Source organism: Ranitomeya variabilis, chromosome 3 (genome assembly GCF_051348905.1).
Source record: "Ranitomeya variabilis isolate aRanVar5 chromosome 3, aRanVar5.hap1, whole genome shotgun sequence".
NCBI classification, from domain to species: Eukaryota; Metazoa; Chordata; class Amphibia; order Anura; family Dendrobatidae; genus Ranitomeya; species Ranitomeya variabilis.
In genome coordinates, this window is record NC_135234.1 from 666,360,608 (window position 1) to 666,387,047 (window position 26,440).

At 43.2% G+C, this 26,440-nt stretch overlaps 1 protein-coding gene across 1 annotated transcript in view; it reads left to right on the forward strand.

The window, feature by feature from the left end:
* RAPGEF3 (Rap guanine nucleotide exchange factor 3) overlaps nt 1–26,440 on the forward strand; it is a 138,121-nt gene that overhangs the window by 55,985 nt on the left and 55,696 nt on the right. The window contains exons 3-4 of the mRNA XM_077297898.1: nt 11,679–11,732; nt 25,822–25,928. Coding sequence (XP_077154013.1) covers nt 11,679–11,732; nt 25,822–25,928 — 161 coding nt within the window. The remainder of the gene's footprint in view (nt 1–11,678; nt 11,733–25,821; nt 25,929–26,440) is intronic.

Sequence of the window (26,440 nt, forward strand, 5' to 3'; positions counted from 1 at the left end):
TTCAGAGGTGACATTAACCCCCTATTACACCATATGCCACCACTACAGGGCAGTGGAAAGAGAGATGCTAAGTGCTGGGGCGGCTGGGAGCTAGTGTTTGTAGCCAGGGGGCCAATATCCCTGGCCCCTTCCTAGGCTATGAATATCAGCCTGCAGCTGTCTGCATAGCCTTTTTTGGCTATTAATTATAGGGGGACCTCACGTAATTTTTTTTGAGAGGTCCCCCTATTTTAATAGCCAGTAAAGGCTAATTATACAGCTGCGGGCTGATATTCATAGCCTGGGAAGATCCATGGGTATTAACCCCTTCCTAGGCTATAAACATCGGCCCCCAGTCACTGGCTTTCCCTCTCTGGTGGAAAAAATTGCGCGGGAGCCCATGCCATTTTTTGTTTTAATTAAACAGATATTGCGTTTAAGGCCCGGGTCACACTTGTGAGAAACTCGCACGAGTCTCGCACCTCAATACCCGGCACTCAGGACCAGAGTGTGCGGCTGCATGTTTTTCTATGCAGCTGAATGCTCTGGTCCGAGTGCCGGCGGCAGTGCCAGGAATTGAGGTGCTAGACTCGTGCAAGTTTCTCGCAAGTGTGACCCCGGCCTAACGCAGATTTTGTGTGTGTATGTGTGTGTGTGTGTGTGTGTGTGTCTTTATTTAACTCTTTATGTACCATTTTATTATGTTTATTACTAAACATCAGGCTTGGTATTATCTATCTATCTATAGATATATCTAACCATCTATCTATAGATATATCTATCCATCTATCTATAGATATATCTATCTATAGATCTATCTATCCATCTATCTATAGATGTATCCATCTATCTATAGATCTATCTCTTTATTAACTATCTATCTATCATCTATCTATTATCTATATATCTATCTTATCTATCTATCTGTGTGTGTAAACATAATTCTTCAATGGAGTATGTAAATAAAGAGGTTGGACAAAGAAATTAAATCCACGCGGAATTTTACTGGTGTTTTCTGCCAAGAGATGCAGAATCTGCGCAGAAAATTCCACAGGCAAATCTGCAACGTGTTCACATACCCTAACAGATCCCCCATGCCCTGCAACCCACCAGCATTTGTATATTACTTGCTACATACCCTGCCTAACCAGCCCTTTGTAGTGTTTAACAACTAAACACGTTTTAGCAAAGTCTGTTTTTCATATGCAAATTAACCTTTTGACAACTGTCAAACTTAGGGGGCTGAATACAAATGCACGTCAAAATATTCAGATTTATATTTTTTAAATATTTAGAAAGCCACGCATCATTTCCTTTACCCTTCACAAATACTTGCTACTTTGTGTTGGTACATCAGATAAAATCCCAATAAAATGCACTTAGGTTTTGAGGGTACAGTGTGAAAAAATTTACAGGTTATGAATACTTTTTCAAGGCACTGTATATAAAAGGGTGTGTATTGTGTTTTCCTGGATTTAATTATGTCAACTAATGTTGGTGAGAAATACATGGACAACAGTTGGAGCGCCACATATTTGTGGCAGACTGGTGGTATCTTCTAAGGCAGCATTCTTTTAAAAGTAAATTGGAGTATAATAGCTTTGCGATATCTTCCATGATAAAGAAGTTTACATGTTTGTCCTGCAAACATAGTCACTCAGGTAGAAGTCAATCTTCACATGACAGCTGGTAAAAGGGGAAAGGTTCATCAGAGACCTTGTAAGGAAATGCAAAAAACACAAAGGTAGTCTCTGCAAAGATGCAGCAGCTTATATTTATTCACGTAGAAGGTTACTTGCATCTTACTATTTACAGGGAATGTGTCATCAGAAAATAACCTATAAGGTTTATTTGTTACATGTCTTTTATAAAAAAAAAATCTGGAACCTTTTTTTCATAACACAATCTAATATATAAAGCTGAATGTGTGTATGTGTGTATGTATGTATGTCCGGGATTGGCATCTGAACCGTCGCAGCTACAGCCACAAAATTTTGCACAGTCACACGTCTGGACCCCGAGAGCGTCATAGGCTATGTTGTGAGGTGAAATTTTAACCCCGCGCTTTCCAATTCACCAAACAATTTTGCCCCTATCTACATAATGGGGAAAAAATGAAAGGAAAAGTGTTGGAGGCAAATTAACAGCTGCCAGATGTGAACAAGGGGGACTTAAAGAATGAGAGCGATGGCGCCAAAGAGTATATACTGTACAGTTGCTAAGGTGGGGCCCCGACATGGGATAATCACCACACCACCACGGGGAAATGAACACACACACAAAATGCGCCACACACTACCACGTGCTCGAACACATATACCACCCTCAGCGCACATTTCACCACACATACACCAACCTCGCCACATAAAAGTCGAAACACAAAAGTCGCTGCTCAAAACTCGCCACGCGCAAAACTCTCCACATGCAAAACTCGCCACACGTGCAAAACTCACCTCATGGAAAACTCGCCACACGCAAAACTTGCACACGCAGAAAAATTGCCACATGCACAAAAGTTGCAACACATGCAAAAGTTGCCTCACACAAAACTTGCACATACTCAAAAGGCACCACACATAAAACTCGCCACGAGCAAAACTCGCCATGCGCAAAACTTGCTGCACACAACTTGCTACACTAACCTGTCACATGCAACTCGACACACAAAAAGTTGCTACACGCATGTCGCCACACAAAACTCATCTCACAAAAGTCGCTACATGCGTGTCACCACACGCAACTCAACACACACAACTTGACACACGAAACTCGCCCTAAAACACACACAAGTCTGGTATTATCCTTCAAAAATAAAAATCTGATTAATAAGCAGACAAACTACAAGAGCAACAAATGTACCATATAGGAATCCGGCAGCTGTCAGTCACATGACCAGTCTATTATGTGTATGTGTGAGCTAATCTATACTGCCAGGGGGTGGGCTTACTGTTGGCTGGGGATTTATCAGGCTGCCAATTTAGCTTACAAATACTGAGGTAAAAATACTGACCAAATAACGTGTGACGAGGTCTAATACAGGAGGAGATGACATACAGATATATACTATATACAGGAGGAGATGACACACAGGTATATACTATTTACAGGGGAGATGACACACAGGTATATACTATATACAGGAGGAGATGACACACAGATATATACTATATACAGGAGAGATGACACACAGGTATATACTATATAGAGGAGGAGATGACATACAGGTACATACTACATACAGGAGGAGATGACATACAGGTATATACTATATACAGGAAGAGATGACACACAGGTATATACTATATACAGGAGCAGATTACCTACAGGTATATAGTATATACAGGAGGAGATGACATACAGGTATATGCTATGTATAGGAGGAGATGACATACAGGTATATACTATATACAGGAGGAGATGACACACAGATATATACTATATATAGGTGAGATGACACACAGGTATATACTATATACAGGAGGAGATTACATACAGGTATATACTATATATAGGAGGAGATGACATACAGGTATATACTATATACAGGGGAGATGACACACAGCAGGTATATACTATATACAGGGGAGATGACATACAGGTATATGTGCAGCGCCCCAGAGTCCTGGTCGTTGCAGTACTGTGGCTCCGCCACTATGGGGAGCTACGGTGCGTCCGATGGCACTGAAGGAGTTCATCTGATCAGGTATCACAGACACCAATACATTTCACAGCTGGGCCTCCGGGGGGAGCTAAGGGTGCTATTCATTAGGCCACTCCCCACCATAGTGGGTAAACTGGGGGTCAGGCAGGAAGTTAGATCAGAAAAGCTGACTGGATTGGACGAAGCAACACCTGGTGGCAGAGGGTGTTGTGGAGGAAGAGACAGTAGGGTCTCTGTCAGGGGTGGGATCCTGACAGAGGCTTGGCATTGAAAAGAACGTAACATGTCCGCGCCAGCTCCGGGAAGCGGCGGGACCCAAGAAAGGATTAGAAGCGAGATAGATTGTGCTGAGTGAGAAACGAGATCAAGCGATAGGAGAATACCAGTAGGGGTCATGCTGTAAGACCGGAGCAACATCCTACTGAGGCGCACTACCGGTGGCCGGAACGCCGAGGGAGTATTACAATAACCAGCTTCAAGCAATACTCTAAACAGCGGCAGGACAGTCAGTCTCAGGCGGGCTGTCTCACCTAAATCACCTTGGGAGGCAATTGCGGGAGAGGGGCGTCTCTAGGGTCCCGGAAGAACTCCAGGCCTATCCGACAAACGGGTGCCGTTCCAACCGTAACATCAGGGAGGGACGGAGGATTAGAAGAACATCATTTAATCGAGTTGTGAGGGAACACGAGAAACAGACACAACAGTTGTGGGGTACTTTCCGTAAGCACAGCAGGGAAGGACTACAACACATAGCGCTAAGAAGGAAGGCACCGATTTCCACCTGTGAAGTGAACTCTGTAGGTGCCATTGGACCGGCCGGACTTGCGCAGCCTGGTGAACCATATTCTGGACTGAGGACTCAGAGATCTCCAGTAAAAAGGTAAAGAGACTGCAACCTGGTGTCCTCGTTATTTACTGCACCGCACCACCACCACTATCCACACCGATCATTCACTGTGCGCCCCACGGCAGGGTCACGGACCGGGGCCTAGCCGCCGTGACAACCCCAGAAGCAGAGACTCAGAGGCCCGGTACCGGGTACCCCTCGGCCCTGCGGCAGTGGGGGCGCCACAACTTGGCGTCACGAACAGGATCTACTTAAGCCTGAAGAATCAGGTCATGTGTGCCTTGGAACTGTGATTTATTGTGCTTTGACTGTGCTTTATTACGAAGACTGTGTTGCGCCATTTACCGCCAAAATCCGCCGCCATTGCAGCGCTGAAGAGAGAAGGGGCGTGAAGTAGGCGTAGACAAGCTGGAGAGCGCGAACAGCGATGGCCGCCCAGTCTAAGTATTTCTGTGTCCTGAGGACGTGCCCGTCAACAGCCGAGGTCCGCCTCCTGATCCTGGTTGGAGGGTGGAGACCATGGGGACGGGGCCGCCCACGAAAGAGACCGCGGGAAGAAGACATTGGAGGAAAGGCCAAGATGGCGACACCAGGAGCACCACGCGGGGCTGACCCGGTCAGGCCTGAGGCTGCGCAACCTGACATAGCCCCAGAAACGCCGACGCTGCGGGGTCTGACCCTCACAGGGTCACCGATGGGCCGACCCCCTCTGCCGCTGTCTGAGGAATGTGTGGCTGCAGCCGAGGCCCGACAGCTAGCCCGCAGGCTGGAGGCTGATGCCCGCGTGCTCACTCGGCTGGGCCAGCCTACGGAGATCCGTTTATCCCCAGTGTCCCCTGCTCCCTCCCACCTGGCCGCGGCTGAAGGTACGCTACAGACGCCGGGCCTGAAGATCATGCCGGACGCCGAACATCTACGGCGTCTGATGGCAGTGTGGCGGAGCCGGCCCCAGCCTGCAGAGCAGGTTGATTTAATTAGCACCCCGGAGATCCCGCCATCACACTGGGGTGTAGTGGTGGCCTTTAACCCTCAGTATGGACGCGGGGTTATCCAAGAAATCGGGGAGCCGCTACAGATCCACGTGGATCGGGAGGAGGTGGAGCCCTGCAGCGGAAGATTTCCCCGCGACCTGGAGCCAGGCGATGCGGTGACTTACACCAGATGGAGGAGGGCTGCGGGAGAGTCTGGTTGGATGGCGCGAGGTGTGCAACGATGTATTGCCCTCCAGGCGGCTGCCGGAACACCGGAAGAAGATGATCCCAAGGGGAAAGCAGGAGAGCCCGGCCCCGCGGAATCTCGAGGAGCCCGTCCTCGCCGTGCTCCGGAGGAACGTGTGCACCTACCCGTGAGAAGGGCGTCCCAGCGAGGGATTTTATCACTGCTGGGACCGGAACCGCTTCCTGGCGCACCAGTGCGATCCGTTGGCCTGGTGATGCCAGACCGGAGACCACCACAGTAAGATTCTACTGTACTTTGTTACTTGTAAAATAGTTACTGTTTTATTGCCTTTTATGATTGCTGCTAAAACCCGTTCAGGGTAAACTTTTAGGGGGATCCTTCTATGGACCCGGGATCCCTATTGTTTTTGGTTATTTTTCTATTTTTCTATGTTATTCAAAAACTGCTGAAATCATGAACAGTGCATGATCCGAACTTCTTGTAAATAGTTGCACCTTATTAAAGGCGCTCCCTACTGGTTTTACTTAAAGACTCTTTGCGAAGATACCGCACTGGAACCTTTGCTGAGTAGGGACTGGTAGCTTGGGAAGACACGCTACCTCACAGAGACTTGGTCCCCTCTTAAAGGGGATGTTCATTTATCGTATTTCAATAGTAAAATTGCTTAAGATAAATAGCAATAATGTCAATGAGAGAAAAGTGATGATAATGTTTGTATAAGAGAGTTATATGTGTTTAATTAGTTAAATGTGAAGGAATACTGATGATGTGCTCTGAGAAGTAAAAGGTGAAAGATAGAAGAAGGATGCAGTGGGCCCGTAGAAATAGATGTGGTGTCCAGCATGCAAGAAAGGAAGAAAGATAATGAGAAGGATTAATGTTCGATAGACAATGTTTAGATAATGCTGATAGAAAGTTAGGATAGAAGGTAAACCCTGAGTCCTGATAGGAGTCATGTAGAGATGACTCAGTGCTCTTAAACTGAAAGAAATGTTATGTTCTATACTGTGTATAGTAGTTGAAAAGGCAGTAGGCCCTGGCTGAACGGGGCGGTCCTGTAAAAGAAAGGAGAGGCAGTAGGTCTGGTGCCGATAGGACCGGCGGTCCTGCAGATTTAAAGAAGGAGAATGAGAAAGTTAAAGTGCCTTATAATGTGATTATAGGAAGGTCTTTAGTGGATTTAGAGTGTGAGTCCTTAAAGGCAATGTTAAATTATTGTTCAACAATTTTGCACTTAAGTAGAATGCCCGGTTGGGTAACAGGAGTTATTTATAGCCTGTAATTTATAATGTTAACCATGTTTGTAACGTTCAAGTGTCCTCACCTCCCATAAAGGGAAGCTCTGTTCAAATATGCTTATTGTTATTGCACTCAACAAAATTGTATGTCTTTTTGCTAACTTGTATTGTTGTTTTCTTCCCAGTCCCGGAGTACTGTGTTTAACCAGGGGGGAGTGCAGTGCCCCAGAGTCCTGGTCGTTGCAGTACTGTGGCTCCGCCACTATGGGGAGCTACGGTGCGTCCGATGGCACTGAAGGAGTTCATCTGATCAGGTATCACAGACACCAATACATTTCACAGCTGGGCCTCCGGGGGGAGCTAAGGGTGCTATTCATTAGGCCACTCCCCACCATAGTGGGTAAACTGGGGGTCAGGCAGGAAGTTAGATCAGAAAAGCTGACTGGATTGGACGAAGCAACACCTGGTGGCAGAGGGTGTTGTGGAGGAATAGACAGTAGGGTCTCTGTCAGGGGTGGGATCCTGACAGAGGCTTGGCATTGAAAAGAACGTAACAGGTCCGCGCCAGCTCCGGGAAGCGGCGGGACCCAAGAAAGGATTAGAAGCGAGATAGATTGTGCTGAGTGAGAAACGAGATCAAGCGATAGGAGAATACCAGTAGGGGTCGTGCTGTAAGACCGGAGCAACATCCTACTGAGGCGCACTACCGGTGGCCGGAACGCCGAGGGAGTATTACAATAACCAGCTTCAAGCAATACTCTAAACAGCGGCAGGACAGTCAGTCTCAGGCGGGCTGTCTCACCTAAATCACCTATGAAGTCTTGGGAGGCAATTGCGGGAGAGGGACGTCTCTAGGGTCCCGGAAGAACTCCAGGCCTATCCGACAAACGGGTGCCGTTCCAACCGTAACATCAGGGAGGGACGGAGGATTAGAAGAACATCATTTAATCGAGTTGTGAGGGAACACGAGAAACAGACACAACAGTTGTGGGGTACTTTCCGTAAGCACAGCAGGGAAGGACTACAACACATAGCGCTAAGAAGGAAGGCACCGATTTCCACCTGTGAAGTGAACTCTGTAGGTGCCATTGGACCGGCCGGACTTGCGCAGCCTGGTGAACCATATTCTGGACTGAGGACTCAGAGATCTCCAGTAAAAAGGTAAAGAGACTGCAACCTGGTGTCCTCGTTATTTACTGCACCGCACCACCACCACTATCCACACCGATCATTCACTGTGCGCCCCACGGCAGGGTCACGGACCGGGGCCTAGCCGCCGTGATAACCCCAGAAGCAGAGACTCAGAGGCCCGGTACCGGGTACCCCTCGGCCCTGCGGCAGTGGGGGCGCCACAACTACTCTATACAGGAGATGACATACAGGTGTATACTATATATAAGGGAGATGACAAACATGTATATACTGAGGTGAAAATGAGAGGTGTGAGGTGAAAATGAAAAGGTGTGAGTGCAAAATGAGAGGAGTGAGGGTAAATAGTGGAGTGATCGGAAATGTTGGGGGGGAATGAGAGGAGTGAGGGGGAAAATAAGAGGAGTGAGGGGGAAAATGAGAGGTGTGAGGGAGAAAATGAGAGATGTGAGGGGGAAAATGAGAGGCGTGATGGGAAAATAAGAGAAGTGAGGTGCTATAATTAACCACAGATATTTACTATGCCCAGGCAACGCCGGGCTCTTCAGCTAGTTCTGTATAAAAAAAATAGTAATCTTGCAATTTCCCCACTGGCCACTGGGGCTTTGCTAGACTCGAACTTCCTTTTCTTTCAGGAAGAGTTTTCTGCAGGCTCTTTATCATCAAAGTCAGTATTACAATGAAAGCTGATCCACTAATCACAATAGCTGCTCCCCCTTCTTTCATAATGACTTTTGCACACGCTCATTAGATGCGTCAATACAAAAAATAGGACCTGTGTAGATATTGTGATCAGCCGACTTGTTGACTCAGATATTTGCCTGGACGTTCACTTCTTGACTATTGAATGGATGGACAGACATCATTTCGTATTCTTCCAACTATCATGGCACTCGCATGATGCAGTTTGGCGATTTTCTTGAGAGACCTCTACTGAGCTGGATGATGTTGTTTCTCTTTTCTTGGTACTGTACAACAATGCAGTGACATGACAAGAATCTGTATAACTAATCATATGCTAGATAGTTGCAAGTCAAATTTATGTATGAGATAGCCAAGATGATTGTCTATAAAATGATGGTAGGCTCTCATTCTAAGCTGTAGTGGATGGTGCGATATGGAGCCTGAAAGTCAAAAGTTCAAGACATTGTTACCCTTTTGCTCTTCAGTGTATGTATAAGAACCCAGTAAGACCACATTCACACTAGCAGTATTTGGTCAGTATTTTCTGTCAGTATTTGTAAGCCAAAACCAGGAGTGGAACAATCAGTGGAAAAGTATAATAGAAACACGTCACCACTTCTGTATTTATCACCCACTCCTGGTTTTGGCTTATAAATACTGAGGTAAAAAACTCACCAAATACTCAACGTGACATTTTTATCAATACATTTTATCATAGCTTTAATCATTCAGTGAAGAAAAAAAAGGATGATTCCAGCTCCTTGTTCTATAAAATATTTTTCCATGGATTGAAACACGGGACAAGAAAACAACATGGTGATGCGCTTCGAATGCAAACAGCGTTCTTCCTCAAGGCCTGATGGGAATGAATTACCCATGGGCCTTATATACACATGGAAGTGATTCCAATTGGACATAAAAAATCACATGACATTTAAAACACACATTCAGCGGTAATAGACACGTTTTATGTCTGTTATAAATGTCATGTGAGGAAGAACGCTGTTAGCGTCTGAAATGCGTCACCATGTTGTTTTCCTGTCCCCTGTTTGCATCCACATGGATTTTTTAATCTTTTCAATAATCTTGGAAAAATAATTTACTGAACAAGAAGCTGGAATCAACTTTTCTTTTTTCTTCAATGAAAATTACACCTGTCAGAGCGTTCATACAATTATCTATGGATTACCTGACCCCAGGTCTCACAAAGATCACAAATCTACAGCAGACTAAAGAGAGACAGGCAGACATACCATTCCATAAAGAAACAGGCACAGCTGAGAGGTGCAAAGTGTTGGGTGCCTTGGCGTATCCAGCACGGGCGTTTCACCCTTCTCTTTGCTCCAGCAGAGTTCTGTTTGTGATGGGTATAGAAGTATTACAACATGTCTAAAACATATTGTCGGTCACAGCCGGAAGAATTCTTTATAGATTGGATGATGTTGATGGTCCTGTTTAAAAAAAAGATGAAATATTTTATTGTAAAAATCTTTTGCATCCAAAAAATGTATGTATGGCTTTGTAAAAACTCCTAAAATTTGTCAAGTATGCCCTCTCTCCCATTTTTTTTCTTATTTATTAAGTAAAATAACTGGGATGCAAAAGATTTTTACAATAAGATATTTCATATAGTGCCATTAATTCCACAATACTTACAGACATTATCATCACTGTCCCCATTGGGGCTCACAATCTAAATTCCCTATCAGGATGTCTTTGGAATGTGGGAGGAAACCGGAGAACCTGGAGGAAACCCACACAAACACGAGGAGAACATACAAAAAGACTTGTGACCCCACATCATTTAATTATTTATAGCATAGGCGCCGGCTGATGAATATTCTCATCAGCCTCGCCTGCTCTCATTGCTATCAGCACCTGTGACCGGCAGTAACCTTTTTACCGCTGGTCAGAGCTGCTGGCTCATGCAAAGTTACCGTCAATCAGAGCCACCGGTGTTTCTGGCGCCATCACACAGATGACAGTGTGGGAAACACTGGATGTTCGGGCCCCCCAATTATTTGAATGGGGTCCGGATTCAGGTTCCGGTTATGGTACCGTTCTGGAACTCGAACCAAATATTTTGTTAATGTTCAGCTGAACCTGCTGGACCCGAACATCCACAGCTTTGCCCATCACTAACTATGGGTAATAAGCGCACAGATAATGTAGAGTCAACTCCTGTGCAGTTATGGGGTTAGCAGGCAGACATATTAAGAGTATGTTTTCACAACTTAGGTGTTTTTTATTTCTGCAGCAAAAACCAGAGTGTTTGCAGGAATAACGCTGTATGAAATAGGTGCTTTTTTTGTGTGTATTTTTTATGCTTTTTTCCCATTTATTAGATTAGGTGTAAAACGCTGCAAAAACACTGAAAGATTTGACATGCTGCATACTTCAAAAAATCGCATAAGAGCTCAAAAAACACGAGGAAAAATAAACTAGTGTGTGCATGAGATTTTAAAATCTCATTTACTTTGTTAGTACTGTGAAACGTTAATTTTTTGTTGAAGAAAAACATTCAGCAAAAAACATGTGCAATGTGTGATCATACTTCTAAAAACGAGAAAAAGAGAATAAAATATTGTGTTTCCCTAACCTGAAAGTCATTCATAGCAACATGTGTGAACAAGTTCACAGAGTGGCAGAGTATAGTAGATGCTGACCAGACCCAGGATGCACATTTTTAGTGTTACTTTAACATTTTTTTTTTTTTTTTTACTGTACTTGTACGTTCGGAATGCGTCATATTTTCTGGTAATGTAAGGAGATTTTTGTTTCACCTTTGTGCTTGTATATGTGATACAAGTTAACAATCAGTTTTGCCCTTAAGAACGTCCCAGAGGAGATGAAATAGTCCTCTTTGCTCTTTTTAGATACAGTAGTCTTTTATTTGCCTTTTCTTTAATATAAAGGAGATTATTTTCTTTCTTTTTTCCAGACCCCACTTCCTGATAGTGAAACACAAGAGGAGTACAGCCAAACCGTGAAACAGGTAACACAAGAGTACTTTTCTACACAAAAGCTTCCTCTGTCTAAATAATTGTATTCTGCTAAGGATGACTACGAGAAATGGATAGGCCTACTGTACCTACTGATTATTCATCTACACATTCCTATGAAAAAATGCATTGATGCCAACTAGTAGTAGAATTTCCTTGGAATGAATTCAGCTTAGCCAGTAAACCTAAGAATATCAGGCTTTAAATATTACAGGTCTCTGTTCCTCTTCATTAAAGAGTTACCGATCACATCTAGAAACAAAAAAGAAAAATTGCAATGAACAAAACAGCCTTCCTCTCATTCCACGGCCTTCATGTTAAAACCAAAACTCTGACCTTCGTTTGAAAATCCCAGTCCATATTGGGATATTCAAATGGAGCCTCATCAGCAGGCAGAGGCCGCGGTTACTGCTGCAGACTCTGCCTAGTCCTGAAATGAAATGTTATCAGTGACCTCCCTTTCAGGGGATGGGCTAGTCCCTGTGCGATGAGCACTGGCCGATGTGCACAATGATAGTGAGCTTTCTATCAAGTCTTTTTCCTCACTCTGGAGCTAGATTCACATCTACACAGATAATGGTCAAAGATAGTTTCACTCATCATGTACACACAGGACAGCTTATTCTGAAACGTTTCTTGAAAGCATAATTAGTAATTACCTGTTAATTAATTGGTATTCAATGTAACTTTCTCATTATTTATGCTTTACGCAATTCTAACATTTGCTATACTGGTGTGCAGAAGAGCAGAAACAATAAGTATAAGCAAAGAAAAGAAAAAGAGGTGTAAACATAATTAAAAATTATTTTTTTCTTATTATGTAATAACATATAAAAAGATTTACAGTAACTGATTTTTTGTAAATTACGACTGATTCACAAAAACATCAGGATTTGGTCCCCAATCCCCATAGATCGATCTTAGTCCTCTATAGTTAAGATATAGTAGCCAAAGTACCAGTCACTTATGTAAAGCTACATGCAGGAAATAATCCACAGGTTTCCAGTAGGAGATTAACGTATTGTACGTTTTACAGCCTGAAATGATATATTCCAGAGAAAGACTTTGCACTTATACCCTAATTTAATAATTTATACTGCCTTGTGGTCCTAGACTCTGAATTCATTATTGGTTATATGACAACAAGCAGGGATAAAATACATTGAATACAGTCTGGATTTAGGTAGAACATCCTCAAAATTGTATGAAAAAATCTTAAATTTTACATTGCATAAAAATACTAAAAGTCTAAAAATGGCTGCATTGTTTGATCATACTCTGACTTTAGCATAAGGGAAATAGATGTTGGCAAACATGGACTTCTAGCCACCGCTGACATACAAATGAGGCAGTCTTATTGTGGAGTGATTGATTCAGTAAAGAGTAAAATGGTTCACATTAAATAACAAAACAGGAGGAGAGATGTGGTGAAGGAGAATTGTAGCACTGTAAAGCAAAGTAATGCTTAGGATTGCAGAAGAACACATTACTTTAAATCTTAGGATAATGAAAAAGAAACTTAAAGGGAATCTGTCAGTAGGATCAGACCTCCTAAGCCGTCTATATGGGCATGCAGGTCATAGGAACTTGAATACAATGATACCTTGATATCTGCAATTCGATGTCTTATTCACGATAAATCCACATTTTTCTTAATATGTAAAAGAGCTGGTAAGATCTATGGATTAGACTGGAGAATCTGCCTCCAGAGCTTACTGGAAATGAAAGTGGGTGTTATCAGTGTGAGACATTTATATCAGAAGAGCGGACTGACAGTGTTTCATTATAAATAATCTCTGGACGGGGATTCTCGGGGAGATCTGTGACCGGCTTATAGATCAATATGTGTTTGGAGTGTGGGAGGAAACCGGGGAATCCAGAGGAAACTCACTCAAACACAGGGAGAACATACAAGCTGCTATGACTGCAAAGGAACAGTGCTGACCACTGAGCTTCTTTAGAGGTTTTAATCCCCCTGCAGACATGCTTGAGCAGTTTTTTCTTTGTAATGAAGTAGGTTGCTAATTGACTTGGTCCTAGTCCAGGTTTACAGATTTATTTTTCTACACAGTTTGCCAGTTTATAGCATTTAAGTCTCATGGGGTATTTTATATAGTATTATCGTTGGAGCATCTCCACACAGGCACACATTGCCTGTATATTTTACTGTATGAGGTTAATAAATGTTCCAGTGTTTAATACAAAAAATTATGATAATCGTCATAATGTAAAAATGTGTGTGTCTATATTCATATAATCACTATTGCTATGTGCTGCAGTCAGTACTTTTTATTGTAGAGGCTTCCTGTAAAACGATGAGTGTTGCAAAGATCCTACGTGGTGCGGAGTTGGATAACATGTGAAGGAAAGTATACTCGGGCTGTTCAGGCATGTTATCCCCAAAGGCGAGAAACCACACCTGTTTCAAACACAAGGCGTCTCATGCTCTGTAAAGATACCGTGTGCAACTATCAGCCATAACAATGACTAATATTAGGTAAATCCCCATGAAGCCTCTAAAACAGCCCTGATCCATCAACTCCACAAGACCTCTGAAGATTTGTTGTGTTATCTGGCCCAAAGACTTGAGAAGCAGGTGCTGTAAATACTCCAAATTACATTTCTAAGGGTATGTTCACACTGATATTTCTAGGTGTTTCTAAAGTAAAAAATGAGCGGAAACGCTCCAAATTCTGCTCCAAAACTTGGAGTTTCTGCTCAGTTCCTGCTCCAAAACCTCAGCAATAAGACGTTGTCTTATTGTGCATATACCCAAAGTCTTCTAACTGAACTTTCAGTGATTTGTTTGTAGCACATCCCACAGATTCTCAATTATAGATTGACCTGGTAGATGTAAAAATTATCAAGTTTGGAACAATTATGCAGTGTGCCAGGGTGCAATATTCTGCTGAAAAAGGCCACCACTACTGAGAAATACCATTGCCATGAAGGAATGTACCGTATTTCGTGTACAGCTATGTTTAGGCAGATGGTACATGTCAATAAATGCCAAGAACCAACATTTCCCATGAGAACATTGCCCAGGGCATCACATTCACTATCCACCAGCTTGCCTTCTTCCCATAGTGTGTTCTGCCGTCATCTATTCTCCAGGAAAGATCAGACCACAGTTTTACATTGCTACGTGGTCTAGTGTAGGTGCTCCAAGGCAGCAGACAGGGGTCAACATTGACATTCTAACCAGTCTGCGGCTATACAAGCCCATACACAGCAAAGTGCAACCTCACATATAATCTGATGCCTTTACACAGCCATGAACTTTCTCAGCAATTTGAGGTATAGCAGCTCTTCTGCTGGATTAGACGTGATGAACTAGGTATTGCCCCCCTGGGTGAAATCTGTCATTTCATCTGAACATAGCATTAGAGACTACATTCAGTGCACAGTGCGGCGGAATATATTGAAATTATGACCATATATATATTTATATGTACATATATACATATCATGCAATATATTTTTCTCACTGTCAAATCTGGTATATTCCAGAGTCTCCAACTAATAGGCATCTAAACTGGCACCTATTTATAGGGTAGCCACTAGTGATGAGCGAATAGGATTGTTGCATGCTCGGGTGGTCTCTGAGTATTTGGATGTGCTCGGAGATTCAGTTTTCGTCGCCTCAGCTGCATGATTTATGGCTTCTGGACAGCCTGAATACATGTGGGGATTCCCTAACAAACAGGCATTCCTCCCGTGTATTCAGCCTGTCTAGCAGCCTTAAATCATGCAGCTCAGGCTAGGAAACCTAATTCTCCGAGCACATCCAAATACTCGGAGATCACCCGAGCAATGAGTATACTCGCTCATCACTAGTAGCCACCTCTGAGTGGTATTATTTCTTTTGGGAGTAAACTATTTTCATACTTTCTCACAGGGAACATTGCCCTGATTGAAGATTTTTAATACTGGGATAATTTTTAAGATTTTTAATACTTGCATAATTTAAAGCTACATCCCTGTGATGTGTATTGGTGAGTTTTTGATGTTACAGATTAAGTTACATGAGATTTTTTTTACATATATTTGTATCACATTTTGACAAAGCGATTTTTTTCTCTTTTTGTTATGTTATGTTTTAAATAAAGCATGTTTGTTTTTGATACATCCTGGTATTTGGCTTTGACAAAGCTTTATTGATACAGTCACGCATGGATCTAATTATTTTTTTTGTGCATTTGCACACCTAATATTGTTTTCTGTAAATTATTATGGTTCGACAATCTTACCTAAACTGCTGCTCTGCTTTGTTCACAGCAGTGTCGAGATTTATTTGACATCAGTCACTATTTAGGGAACTTTTGTCTGGACGTGACTTTTTGGGAGATATTTCTAGGCCTTCTCTGTCATCTGAGAAGCCAATATGCAGGAAGGAGGAGGTGAGCTGTCACCATCACCTATAGTGAATGGTGGATGCTGTGCTATCCATCTATAAGCATTACTTTTCAGGATATCCTGCCGGTGATGATAATCAAAGGACTAATTATCTGTACATACATAAGGCTCAGTGGACAGTGTGATAAGGATTGTTTTATAATATAGATAATAACACAGAATATCAGAAACACATCACCAAATTTTATTTAAAAAATATATTAAAGAGAACGTGACAGCAGAGACATGCTGCCCAATCCATGGGCCGCATTTATCAAACTGACCAATCTCTCTCCGAGTGGTGTTTGTAGGGAGAAACCAGTCACTCCGGGGAAATGGGCAGGGAGAAGTCCCACCTGGATGAGTAGTATCTTGTGCGGGTCAGCCCCTGACGGCCTTTAAACCTTGTTTTTGTTTGAAATCTGCAGCATTTCAGAGTTAAGCATACAGTCATGGCTGAAAGTGTTAGCACCCATGAAATTATTCCATAAAGTGAACTATTTCTCCCAGAAAATTATTGCAATCACACATGTTTTGTTATACACATGTTTATTTCCTTTGTCTGTATTGTAGCAACACAAAATAAGCACAGAAAAGGCAAATTGGACATCATTTCACACAAAACCCCCAAAATAGACGGGGTAAAATTGCTGGCACCCTCACTTTAATATTTGCTTACACACCCTTTGGAATAAATAACTGCAATCAATCGCTTTCTATAACCATCAAGAAGCTTCTTACATCTCTCACCTGGAATTTTGGATCACTTTCTTTTGCAAACTGCTCAAGGTCTCTCATGTTTGAAGGTGCCTTCTCCCATCAGCAATTTTAATATCTCTCCACAGGTGTTCAATGGGATTTAGGTCTGGACTCATTGCTGACAACTTCAGAACTCTCAAGCGCTTTGTTTCCATTCATTTCTGGGTGATTCTTGAAGTAAGTTTCTGGTCATTGTCCTGCTGGAAAACCCATGACCTAGGACGCAAATCAAGTTTTCTGATACGGGGCACTACATTGTGACCAAAAATCCTTTGGTAATCTCCAGATTTCATGATGCCTTGCACCCAGACAAGAGACTCAGTGCCAGAGGCAGCAAAATGACCCCAACACATCTTTGACTGTAGGTACTGTGATCTTTTCTTTTGTAGGCTTCATTCCAATTTTGGTAAACAGTAGAATGATGTGCTTTACTAAAAAGCTTTATCTTGGTCTCATCTGTCCACAAAACGCTTTCCCAGAAAAATTTTTGCTTAGTCATGTACGTTTTGGCAAACTGCACTCTAGCTTCTTTATGTCTCTGCGTCAGCAGTGGGTTCCTCCTGGGTCTCCTGCCATAGTGTTTCATTTCATTTAAATGTTGACAGAAAGGGTGTGCAGACACTGATGCACCACAATCCTGCAGGACTGCTTGAATTTCTTTGGAACTTGATTGAGGTTGCTTATCCACCATCTAGACTATCCTGCCTTGCAACCATTCATCAATTTTTTCTGCTGTCCTGGAAAATTAACTATAGCTCTATGGGGTTGTAAACGTCTTGATTATGTTTTACACCGTGGAAAAAAGAACTTCAATATCTCTGGAGATAGACTTGTTACCTGGGGATTGTTGATAGTTTTCATTTAAATTTTGGTTCATCAGACAGTTATTTTCTCCTCTTTCTGTTCTTCATGCTTAGTGTGGTACACACAGACACACAAGGCAAAGATTTAGTCAACTTCTCTTTTCATCTGGTTTCAGGTTGGATTTTCATATTGCCCACACCTGTTACTTGCTACAGGTGAGTTTGAACAAGCTTCAAATGCTTGGAATAAAGTTGTTTAGCCATAATTTTAGAAAGGTGCCAACAATTTTGTCTGGCCCATTTTTGGAGTTTTGTGTGAAATTATTTCCAATTTGCCTATTTTCTCACTTTTTTGTGCTGTTCCTATACACACAAAGGAAATAAACATGTGTATAACAAAACACATGTATTTGCAATAATTTTCTGGGGGAAATACTTCATTTTCTGGAACAATTTCAAGGATGCCAAAACTCAGAATATAATAAAAGACATCCACTGGTATAAAATCTTCAACTTTATTTGTATATAACTAAAACATCTCCACATGCATCCTTAGTCATAGTTAGTCCCTACTTATCCGGCAAGCTATAGCGCTTACCGAATATGCTGCAGAGGGAACCCGAATACCTGGATTGCTCCTGCTGATCAGCTGCCCGATGCCGCAGCTGCATGTGTCATGGCTGTTTCACTGTCACAACACATGCATGGAGAGCCTGTTTGTTGGATTAAGGTGTGGATTTTGACTAGGCCACTCCAAAACATTTACACGTTTTCCATTAAACCACTCGAGTGTTGCTTTAGCAGTATGCTTTGGGTCATTGTCTTGTTGGAAGATGAACCTCCTTTCCAGTCTCAAATCACTGACATATGGAATCGGGTTTTGCTCAAAAATATCCCTGTATTTGGTACCTTCCATCTTCCTCTCGAAAACGACCACTTTCCTTATCTTTGCTGACGAAAAACATGCCCACAGCATGATGCTGCCACTACCATGTTTCACTGTGGGGAAGGTGTTCTTGAGGTGATGAGCTGTGATAGTTTGGTGCCAGACATAGCGTTTATCTTGGTGGCCAAAAGTTAAATTTTAGTCTCATCTGACCACAGCACTTTCCCCCATACATTTGGAAAGTCTCCCACACGTCTTTTGGCAAACTCAAAATGAGCCTTACAATTTTTGTGTAAGTAAAGGCTTTTTTCTGCCCACTCATCCATAAAGGCCACTTCTATGGAGTGTACGACTTAGGGTACCGTCACACAGTCACATTTTGATCGCTACGACGGTACGATTCGTGACGTTCTAGCGATATCGTTACGATATCGCAGTGTCTGACACGCAGCAGCGATCAGGGATCCTGCTGAGAATCGTACGTCGTAGCAGATCGTTTGGAACTTTCTTTCGTCGCTTGATCACCCGCTGACATCGCTGGATCGTTGTGTGTGACAGCGATCCAGCGATGTGTTCGCTTGTAACCAGGGTAAACATCGGGTTACTAAGCGCAGGGCCGCGCTTAGTAACCCGATGTTTACCCTGGTTACCAGCGTAAACGTAAAAAAAACCAAACAGTACATACTTACATTCCGGTGTCTGTCTCCGGCGTCTCAGCTTCTCTGCACTGTGTGAGCGCCTGCCGGCCGGAAAGCGAGCACAGCGGTGACGCGGTGACGTCACCGCTCTGCTTTCCGGCTATGGTGCTTACACAGTGCAGAGAAGCAGAACGCCGGAGGACAGACACCGGAATGTGAGTATGTACTGTTTGTTTTTTTTACGTTTACGCTGGTAACCAGGGTAAACATCGGGTTACTAAGCGCGGCCCTGCGCTTAGTTACCCGATGTTTACCCTGGTTACCCGGGGACTTCGGCATCGCTCCAGCGCCGTGATTGCACCGTGTGACCGCAGTCTACGACGCTGGAGCGATAATCATACGATCGCTGCGACGTCACGGATCGTGCCGTCGTAGCGATTAAAATGGTACTGTGTGACGGTACCCTAACTGTGGTCATATGAACAGATACTCCAGTCTCTGCTTGGGAACTCTGCAGCTCTTTCATTGTTACCTTTGGTCTCTGTGCTGCCTCTCTGATTAATATCCTCCTTGCTCAGGCTGAGAATTTTGGTGGACAGCCCTCTCTTGGCAGGTTTGTTGTGGTACCATGTTCTTTCCGTTTGATGATAATGGATTTGATGGAGCTCCGGGGGATCATAAGAGATTGGCATATTTTTTTTATAACCTAACCCTGACTTGTACTTCTCAACAAATTTGTCACTGACTTGTTTGAAGATCTCCTTGGTTTTCATGGTGATGTTTGGTTAGTGATGCCTATTGCTTAATGGTTTTGCAGTCTCTTGACTTTCAGAAAAGGTGTGTATTAGGCTGGGGTCACACATGCGTGTTTTACGTACGTAAGAGCGCAAAAACTACGTACGTAAAACTCGCATTACATACGGCACAATGCTTCTCAATGGGGCTGCTCCTATTAGCCGTATATTACGGTTCAGTATTATACGGCGTTCTACGGCCGTACAAAATCGCAGCATGCTGCGTTTGTCAGCGTATTGCGCAAATAATACGCCAATGAAAGTCTATGGGGGCGAGAAAAATACGGATTCCACACGGACCAGCAGTGTGACTTGCGAGAAATACGCAGCGCTGTTAGTGAAAAGTCGGTAATTCAATTGCCGGCTTTTCATTTCTCCTGCACAAACCCGACAGGATATGAGACGTGGTTTACATACAGTAAACCATCTCATATCCCCTTTTTTTTTGCATATTCCACACTACTAATGTTAGTAGTGTGTATGTGCAAAATTTCAGCGCTGTAGCTGCTGAAATAAAGGGTTAAATGGCGGAAAAAATTGGCGTGGGCTCCCGCGCAATTTTCTCCGCCAGAGCGGTAAAGCCAGTGACTGAGGGCAGATATTAATAGCCAGGAGAGGGTCCATGGTTATTGGCCCCCCCGTGGCTAAAAACATCTGCCCCCAGCCACCCCAGAAAAGGCACATCTGGAAGATGCGCCTATTCTGGCACTTGGCCACTCTCTTCCCACTCCCTGTAGCGGTGGGCTATGGGGTAATGAAGGGTTAATGCCACCTTGCTATTGGAAGGTGACATTAAGCCAGATTAATGATGGAGAGGCGTCAATTATGACACCTATCCATTATTAATCCAATTGTAGGAAAGGGTTAAAAAACACACACACACATGATTGAAAAGTATTTTAATGAAATAAACACAGCGGTTGTTGTAATAATTTATTGTTCTCTCAAATCCATTTGCAGTCCCTCACTTGGCAACATAATAAACGCACAAGATACATACCTTCTGATGTACTGTCAGGTCCAACGATGTAATCCATCTGAAGGGGTTAACTAATATTACAGGCAGGAGCCCTGCTAATGCAGCTGTGCTCCGTGCCTGTAATCCCCGGCGAATGAATGAAATGTAGGTCATTGACCTACATTTCATTCATTCGCGGTGATGCGCCCCCTGGTGGATGTCCTCATATGACCTGGAGCGTGGGAAAAAGTTCCCAGGCTGCAGTTCATGAGAACATCCACCAGAGGGCGCCTCACCGCGAATGAATGAAATGTAGGTCAATGACCTACATTTCATTCATTCGCCGGGGATTACAGGCACGGAGCACCGCTGCATTTAGCAGGGCTCCTGCCTGTAATATTAGTTAACCCCTTCAGATGGATTACATCGTTGGACCTGACAGTACATCAGAAGGTATGTATCTTGTGCGTTTATTATGTTGCCAAGCGAGGGACTGCAAATGGATTTGAGAGAACAATAAATTATTACAACAACCGCTGTGTTTATTTCATTAAAATACTTTTCAATCATGTGTGTGTGTTTTTTAACCCTTTCCTACAATTGGATTAATAATGGAGAGGTGTCATAATTGACGCCTCTCCATTATTAATCTGGCTTAATGTCACCTTTCAATAGCAAGGTGGCATTAACCCTTCATTACCCCATATCCCACCGCTACAGGGAGTGGGAAGAGAGTGGCCAAGTGCCAGAATAGGCGCATCTTCCAGATGTGCCTTTTCTGGGGTGGCTGGGGGCAGATGGTTTTAGCCACGGGGGGGCCAATAACCATGGACCCTCTCCTGGCTATTAATATCTGCCCTCAGTCACTGGCTTTACCGCTCTGGCGGAGAAAATTGCGCGGGAGCCCACGCCAATTTTTTCCGCCATTTAACCCTTTATTTTAGCAGCTACAGCGCAGAAATTTTGCACATACACACTACTAACATTAGTAGTGTGGAATATGCAAAAAAAAGGGGGATATGAGATGGTTTACTGTATGTAAACCATGTCTCATATCCTGTCGGGTTTGTGCAGGAGAAATGAAAAGCCGGCAATTGAATTACCGGCTGTTCACAGATATCGCGCTGATTGAAATCTAAATACAGAATATATATATATGTGTCACAATGACATATATATATATATATATATATATATATATACTGTATATATGTTTTCCCGAACATTTGAGCACATAAATCCATTAGATGTCGGTTTTGCAAGCCTGCGCGAAAATCTCGCAGTACGGATGCCATACGGATAACATACGGAGGATGCCATGCGCAAAATACGCTGACACACCCTGACTACGGATCACTATTTTGGGAACATTTCTCCGTATTACGGCCGTAGTACGGACGTATAATACGTGGCGTATTGTCTTACGCCATGTGTGACCCCAGCCTTAGTGATGAGCGAACGTGCTGAGATGGCGACTTATCCGAGTATGCTTGTGTGTTATCCGAGTGTCTGGGAGAGCTCGTATATTATGCTCGAGTCCTGCATGATTTGTGGCTGTTGGACAGCCTGAACACATGTTCATGACTTACATGACTTATGTAATTGCTTGCATCAGAAATTTTGAGGCCTTCATCGCAAAAGGGGGGAATTCATATGCACATGACAATTTTTAGGTACTTGATCTGTGACAAAGTCACTGGCAAAGTACTGGAGGTGAGATATGTAGCACTGAGGTTTTTAGCTCTAGTAATATAACCCCTTCATGACCTTGGGATTATCCGTTTTTCCGTGTTCGTTTTTCGCTCCCCTTCTACCCAGAGCCATAACTTTTTTATTTTTCCATCAATTTGGCCATGTGAGGGCTTATTGTTTGCAAGACGAGTTGTACTTTTGAACGACATCATTGGTTTTAGCATGTCATGTACTAGAAAACAGGAAAAAAATTCCCAGTGCGGTGAAATTGCAAAAAAAGTGCAGTCCCACACTTGTTTTTTGTTTGGCTTTTTTGCTAGGTTCATTAAATGCTAAAGCTGACCTGCCATTTTGATTCTCCAGGTCATTACGAGTTCATAGACACCTAACATGACTAGGTTCTTTTTTTATCTAAGTGGTGAAAAAAGAAATCCAAACTTTGCTAAAATAAAAAATAAAAAAAAATTGCGCCATTTTCCGATACCCATCTCCATTTTTCATGATCTGGGGTCGGTTGAGGGCTTATTTTTTGCGTGCCGAGCTGGCGTTTTTAATGATACCATTTCAGTGCAGATATGTTCTTTTGATCGCCCGTTACTGCATTTTAATGCAATGTCATGGCGACCAAAAAAATGTAATTCTGGCGTTTCAAATTTTTTTCTCGCTACGCTGTTTAGTGATCAGGTTAATGCTTTTTTTTTTTATAGATCGGGCGATTCTGAACGCGGCGATACCAAATATGTGTAGGTTTGATTTTTTTTTTATTGATTTATTTTGAATGGGGCGTGATTTAAACTTTTATATTTTTTTTATTTTTTTAACTTTTTTTAACTTTTTTTTTAACTTTTGCCATGCTTCAATAGCCTCCATAGGAGGCTAGAAGCTGGCACAACTCGATCGGCTCTGCTACATAACAGCGATCATCAGATCGCTGCTATGCAGCAGAAATGCAGGTGTGCTATGAGCGCCGGCCACAGGGTGGCGCTCACAGCTACCGGCGATCAGTAACCATAGAGGTTTCAAGGACCTCTATGGTTACTATTCAGAAGTATCGCTGACCCCCGATCATGCGACGGGGGTCGGCGATGCGCTCATTTCCGGCTGCCCGGCCGGAAGCGCCGGTTAAATGCTGCTGTCTGCATTTGACAGCGGCATTTAACTAGTTAATAGCGGCAGGTGAATCGCGATTTCACCCGCCGCTATTGCGGGCACATGTCAGCTGTTCAAAACAGCTGACATGTCCCGGCTTTGATGCGGGCTCACCGCGGAGCCCTGCATCAAAGCGCGGTATCTGACCTTGGAAGTACTATCCCATCTGAGGTCAGAAAGGGGATAAAAAAAAACCTCCAGCACACTAAGTGCTCAGAGGGGTTAATCGGCAATGTTTAGTTCTAGGTTGATTGAACAGGTGTAGAGTGTAGAGTGGGAGGAGTCCAGAGTATAAATTCCCAGCCTTCCAGAGCATTCAGGTGAGGACGACCTGAAGGTACAATCTCTGGAGCTATGGTTTCATGTTAAGGAAAGCTGAACCTTGTGTTGTTTGTTCCTGAAGCGGATGGATTCCTGGAGCAACAAGGACTATACCATAGGTTATGTTTTTGTTTTCCTGTTAGGCCAGGAAGGCCATGTTTATTTTGCTATAGTTTACCTGGTTTATACAGTACTCTTATTAAACCAGTGGAAGACTTAAAGATACAGTGTTCCTGTGTCTACATTTATGTGCAGCCAAGTGAGTCTATCTACCACAGATCCCATAAATTCAATTTATGCCTATATTTTCTCACCTCATCAACTTAGACTATTAAGTGCTCATACATCACACACAAATGATAGAAAATGACAGTTAATATTGTTTTGATGTTCACTATTGATTTTTTTTTAAAGAAAAGAAAACCATTGCTAAGCTTTAAAGGGAACCTGTCACCCCGGCGTTGGCGTAGTGGTTCGCGCATGTGCAACAGCCGAATGCACTGCGCAGCGGCAGAAAAAGAGCACGATCTGCGCTATTCACCGGTTTATCGGTGGCGGCGGCCATCTTCCTGAGGCTGCACGTGCGCAGATGGAGTGCTCTACTTCCCGGGGCTTCAGGAAAATGGCCGCCGCGATCACCATCTGAGCACACGCGGCATCCTGCGGCCATTTTCCTGAAGCCTCGGGCAGCAGAGCACTCCATCTGCGCACGCGCAGCCTCAGGAAGATGGCTGCCGCCACCGATAAACCGGTGAATAGCGCAGATCGTGCTCTTTTTCTGCCGCTGCGCAGTGCATTCGGCTGTTGCACATGCGCGAACCACTACGCCAACGCCGGGAAGAAAAGCAAGAGGTGGGGGAGAAAAAGCCATTTCACCACGCCAATTTGACCAGACCAGCGTGATTGACAGGCGAAAACGGCGACTTTTGTAAGGTATTTCGGCAGCATAGGTGGGGAATCAGGGGACAAAAAATATACTATTGTAAAGCGCAGCTCAGGCCCTATTTAATGGTATTTTTATCTCATGCTGAAAAAACGGGGTGACAGGTTCCCTTTAAGGCTATGTGTGCTCGATGTATTCACAATACCTTTTTTGCATCGAGATTTTCCAAAAATATGTAGTAGAAATCAATTGATTTTACATCATTTTTGGAAAATCGATGCAAAAAATACGTAAGTAATGCATTGTGTGAACACAGCCGAATGTTGTTCATTCTAATTCAGTTATGTCCAACCTTGTATATATGTAATAACGAGAGGTCTTATTATTCTATGAACTTTAAAGTGGATCTTCTTAGTCTGCGAACATCTTTTTGCAGGAGTTTGGGCTTTTCCAGACATTCAGAGAGAGACATTTATGTACTTTGCTTAGTTTAGCTTCTTCTGCAGTTCCAAACAGCCAACTACATGCATATAAAGCATTTCTGACCATGATTTCATTCTCCCTTGTGCTCATTTATAAATACCATTGACAGATGAAATACAAAATGATACTTAACCCTTGTGACTTTGAGGCAGCCAGGTAAGAATCATCGTCATTAGTATCAGTATTCGTCATTTCATTGTGCGCTTCCAACAAAAGCCTGAGTTTGTATTTATTGCATAGCAATGTTATTAATCAATCCTCCAGGTCTTTAGAATGTGGCTTGGCATGTCCTGAAGACGTTGTACCCTTCTGTTCCTCTAGGTGGTGTCACACAAAGTTTGGAGAGCGGCTAAAGTCCTGCATACCTATGTTCTTGCCATGTCACCAGCATTGATGCGTGATAGAAAACACCATTTTCGGAATCACAGGTATAGTCCTAATAACCCGAAATTATGGACTAAAACATTTTTTCCCGTCCTGTTGTATCATTCGCTTGTCTCCTATTTATTTCTTACGGCTTCTCTCACTGCGCTGTACAGACATTATCAGCCATTCTATCATACATGCATGAGGCCGTACATACACTAACACGGGTCTGTGCTGGCATCACCGGTGTGTCACATTTATGGTTGATTTATATATGTATTTCTTGTACTGATGAATTGGAGGAAATGTCAGCATCTCACTATTCTCAATAGTAAACATAAGGGAGCGCATCAAAAGGCAATTTCCATCTTATAGCCTGATGGCACACATACTGTAGCTAACGTACGCCATCACACAAATATAAGGCATACCGAAAAATCTGATCTGGTATCGATTACATATCTTAAGGATAAGACATTAATATTAAAGTACTGGCAACCCTTTTAAGGGGAAACAACAGGTTTTTGCTATTTAATCTAAGAGCAGCATAATGTAGGCATTGAGACCCCGATTC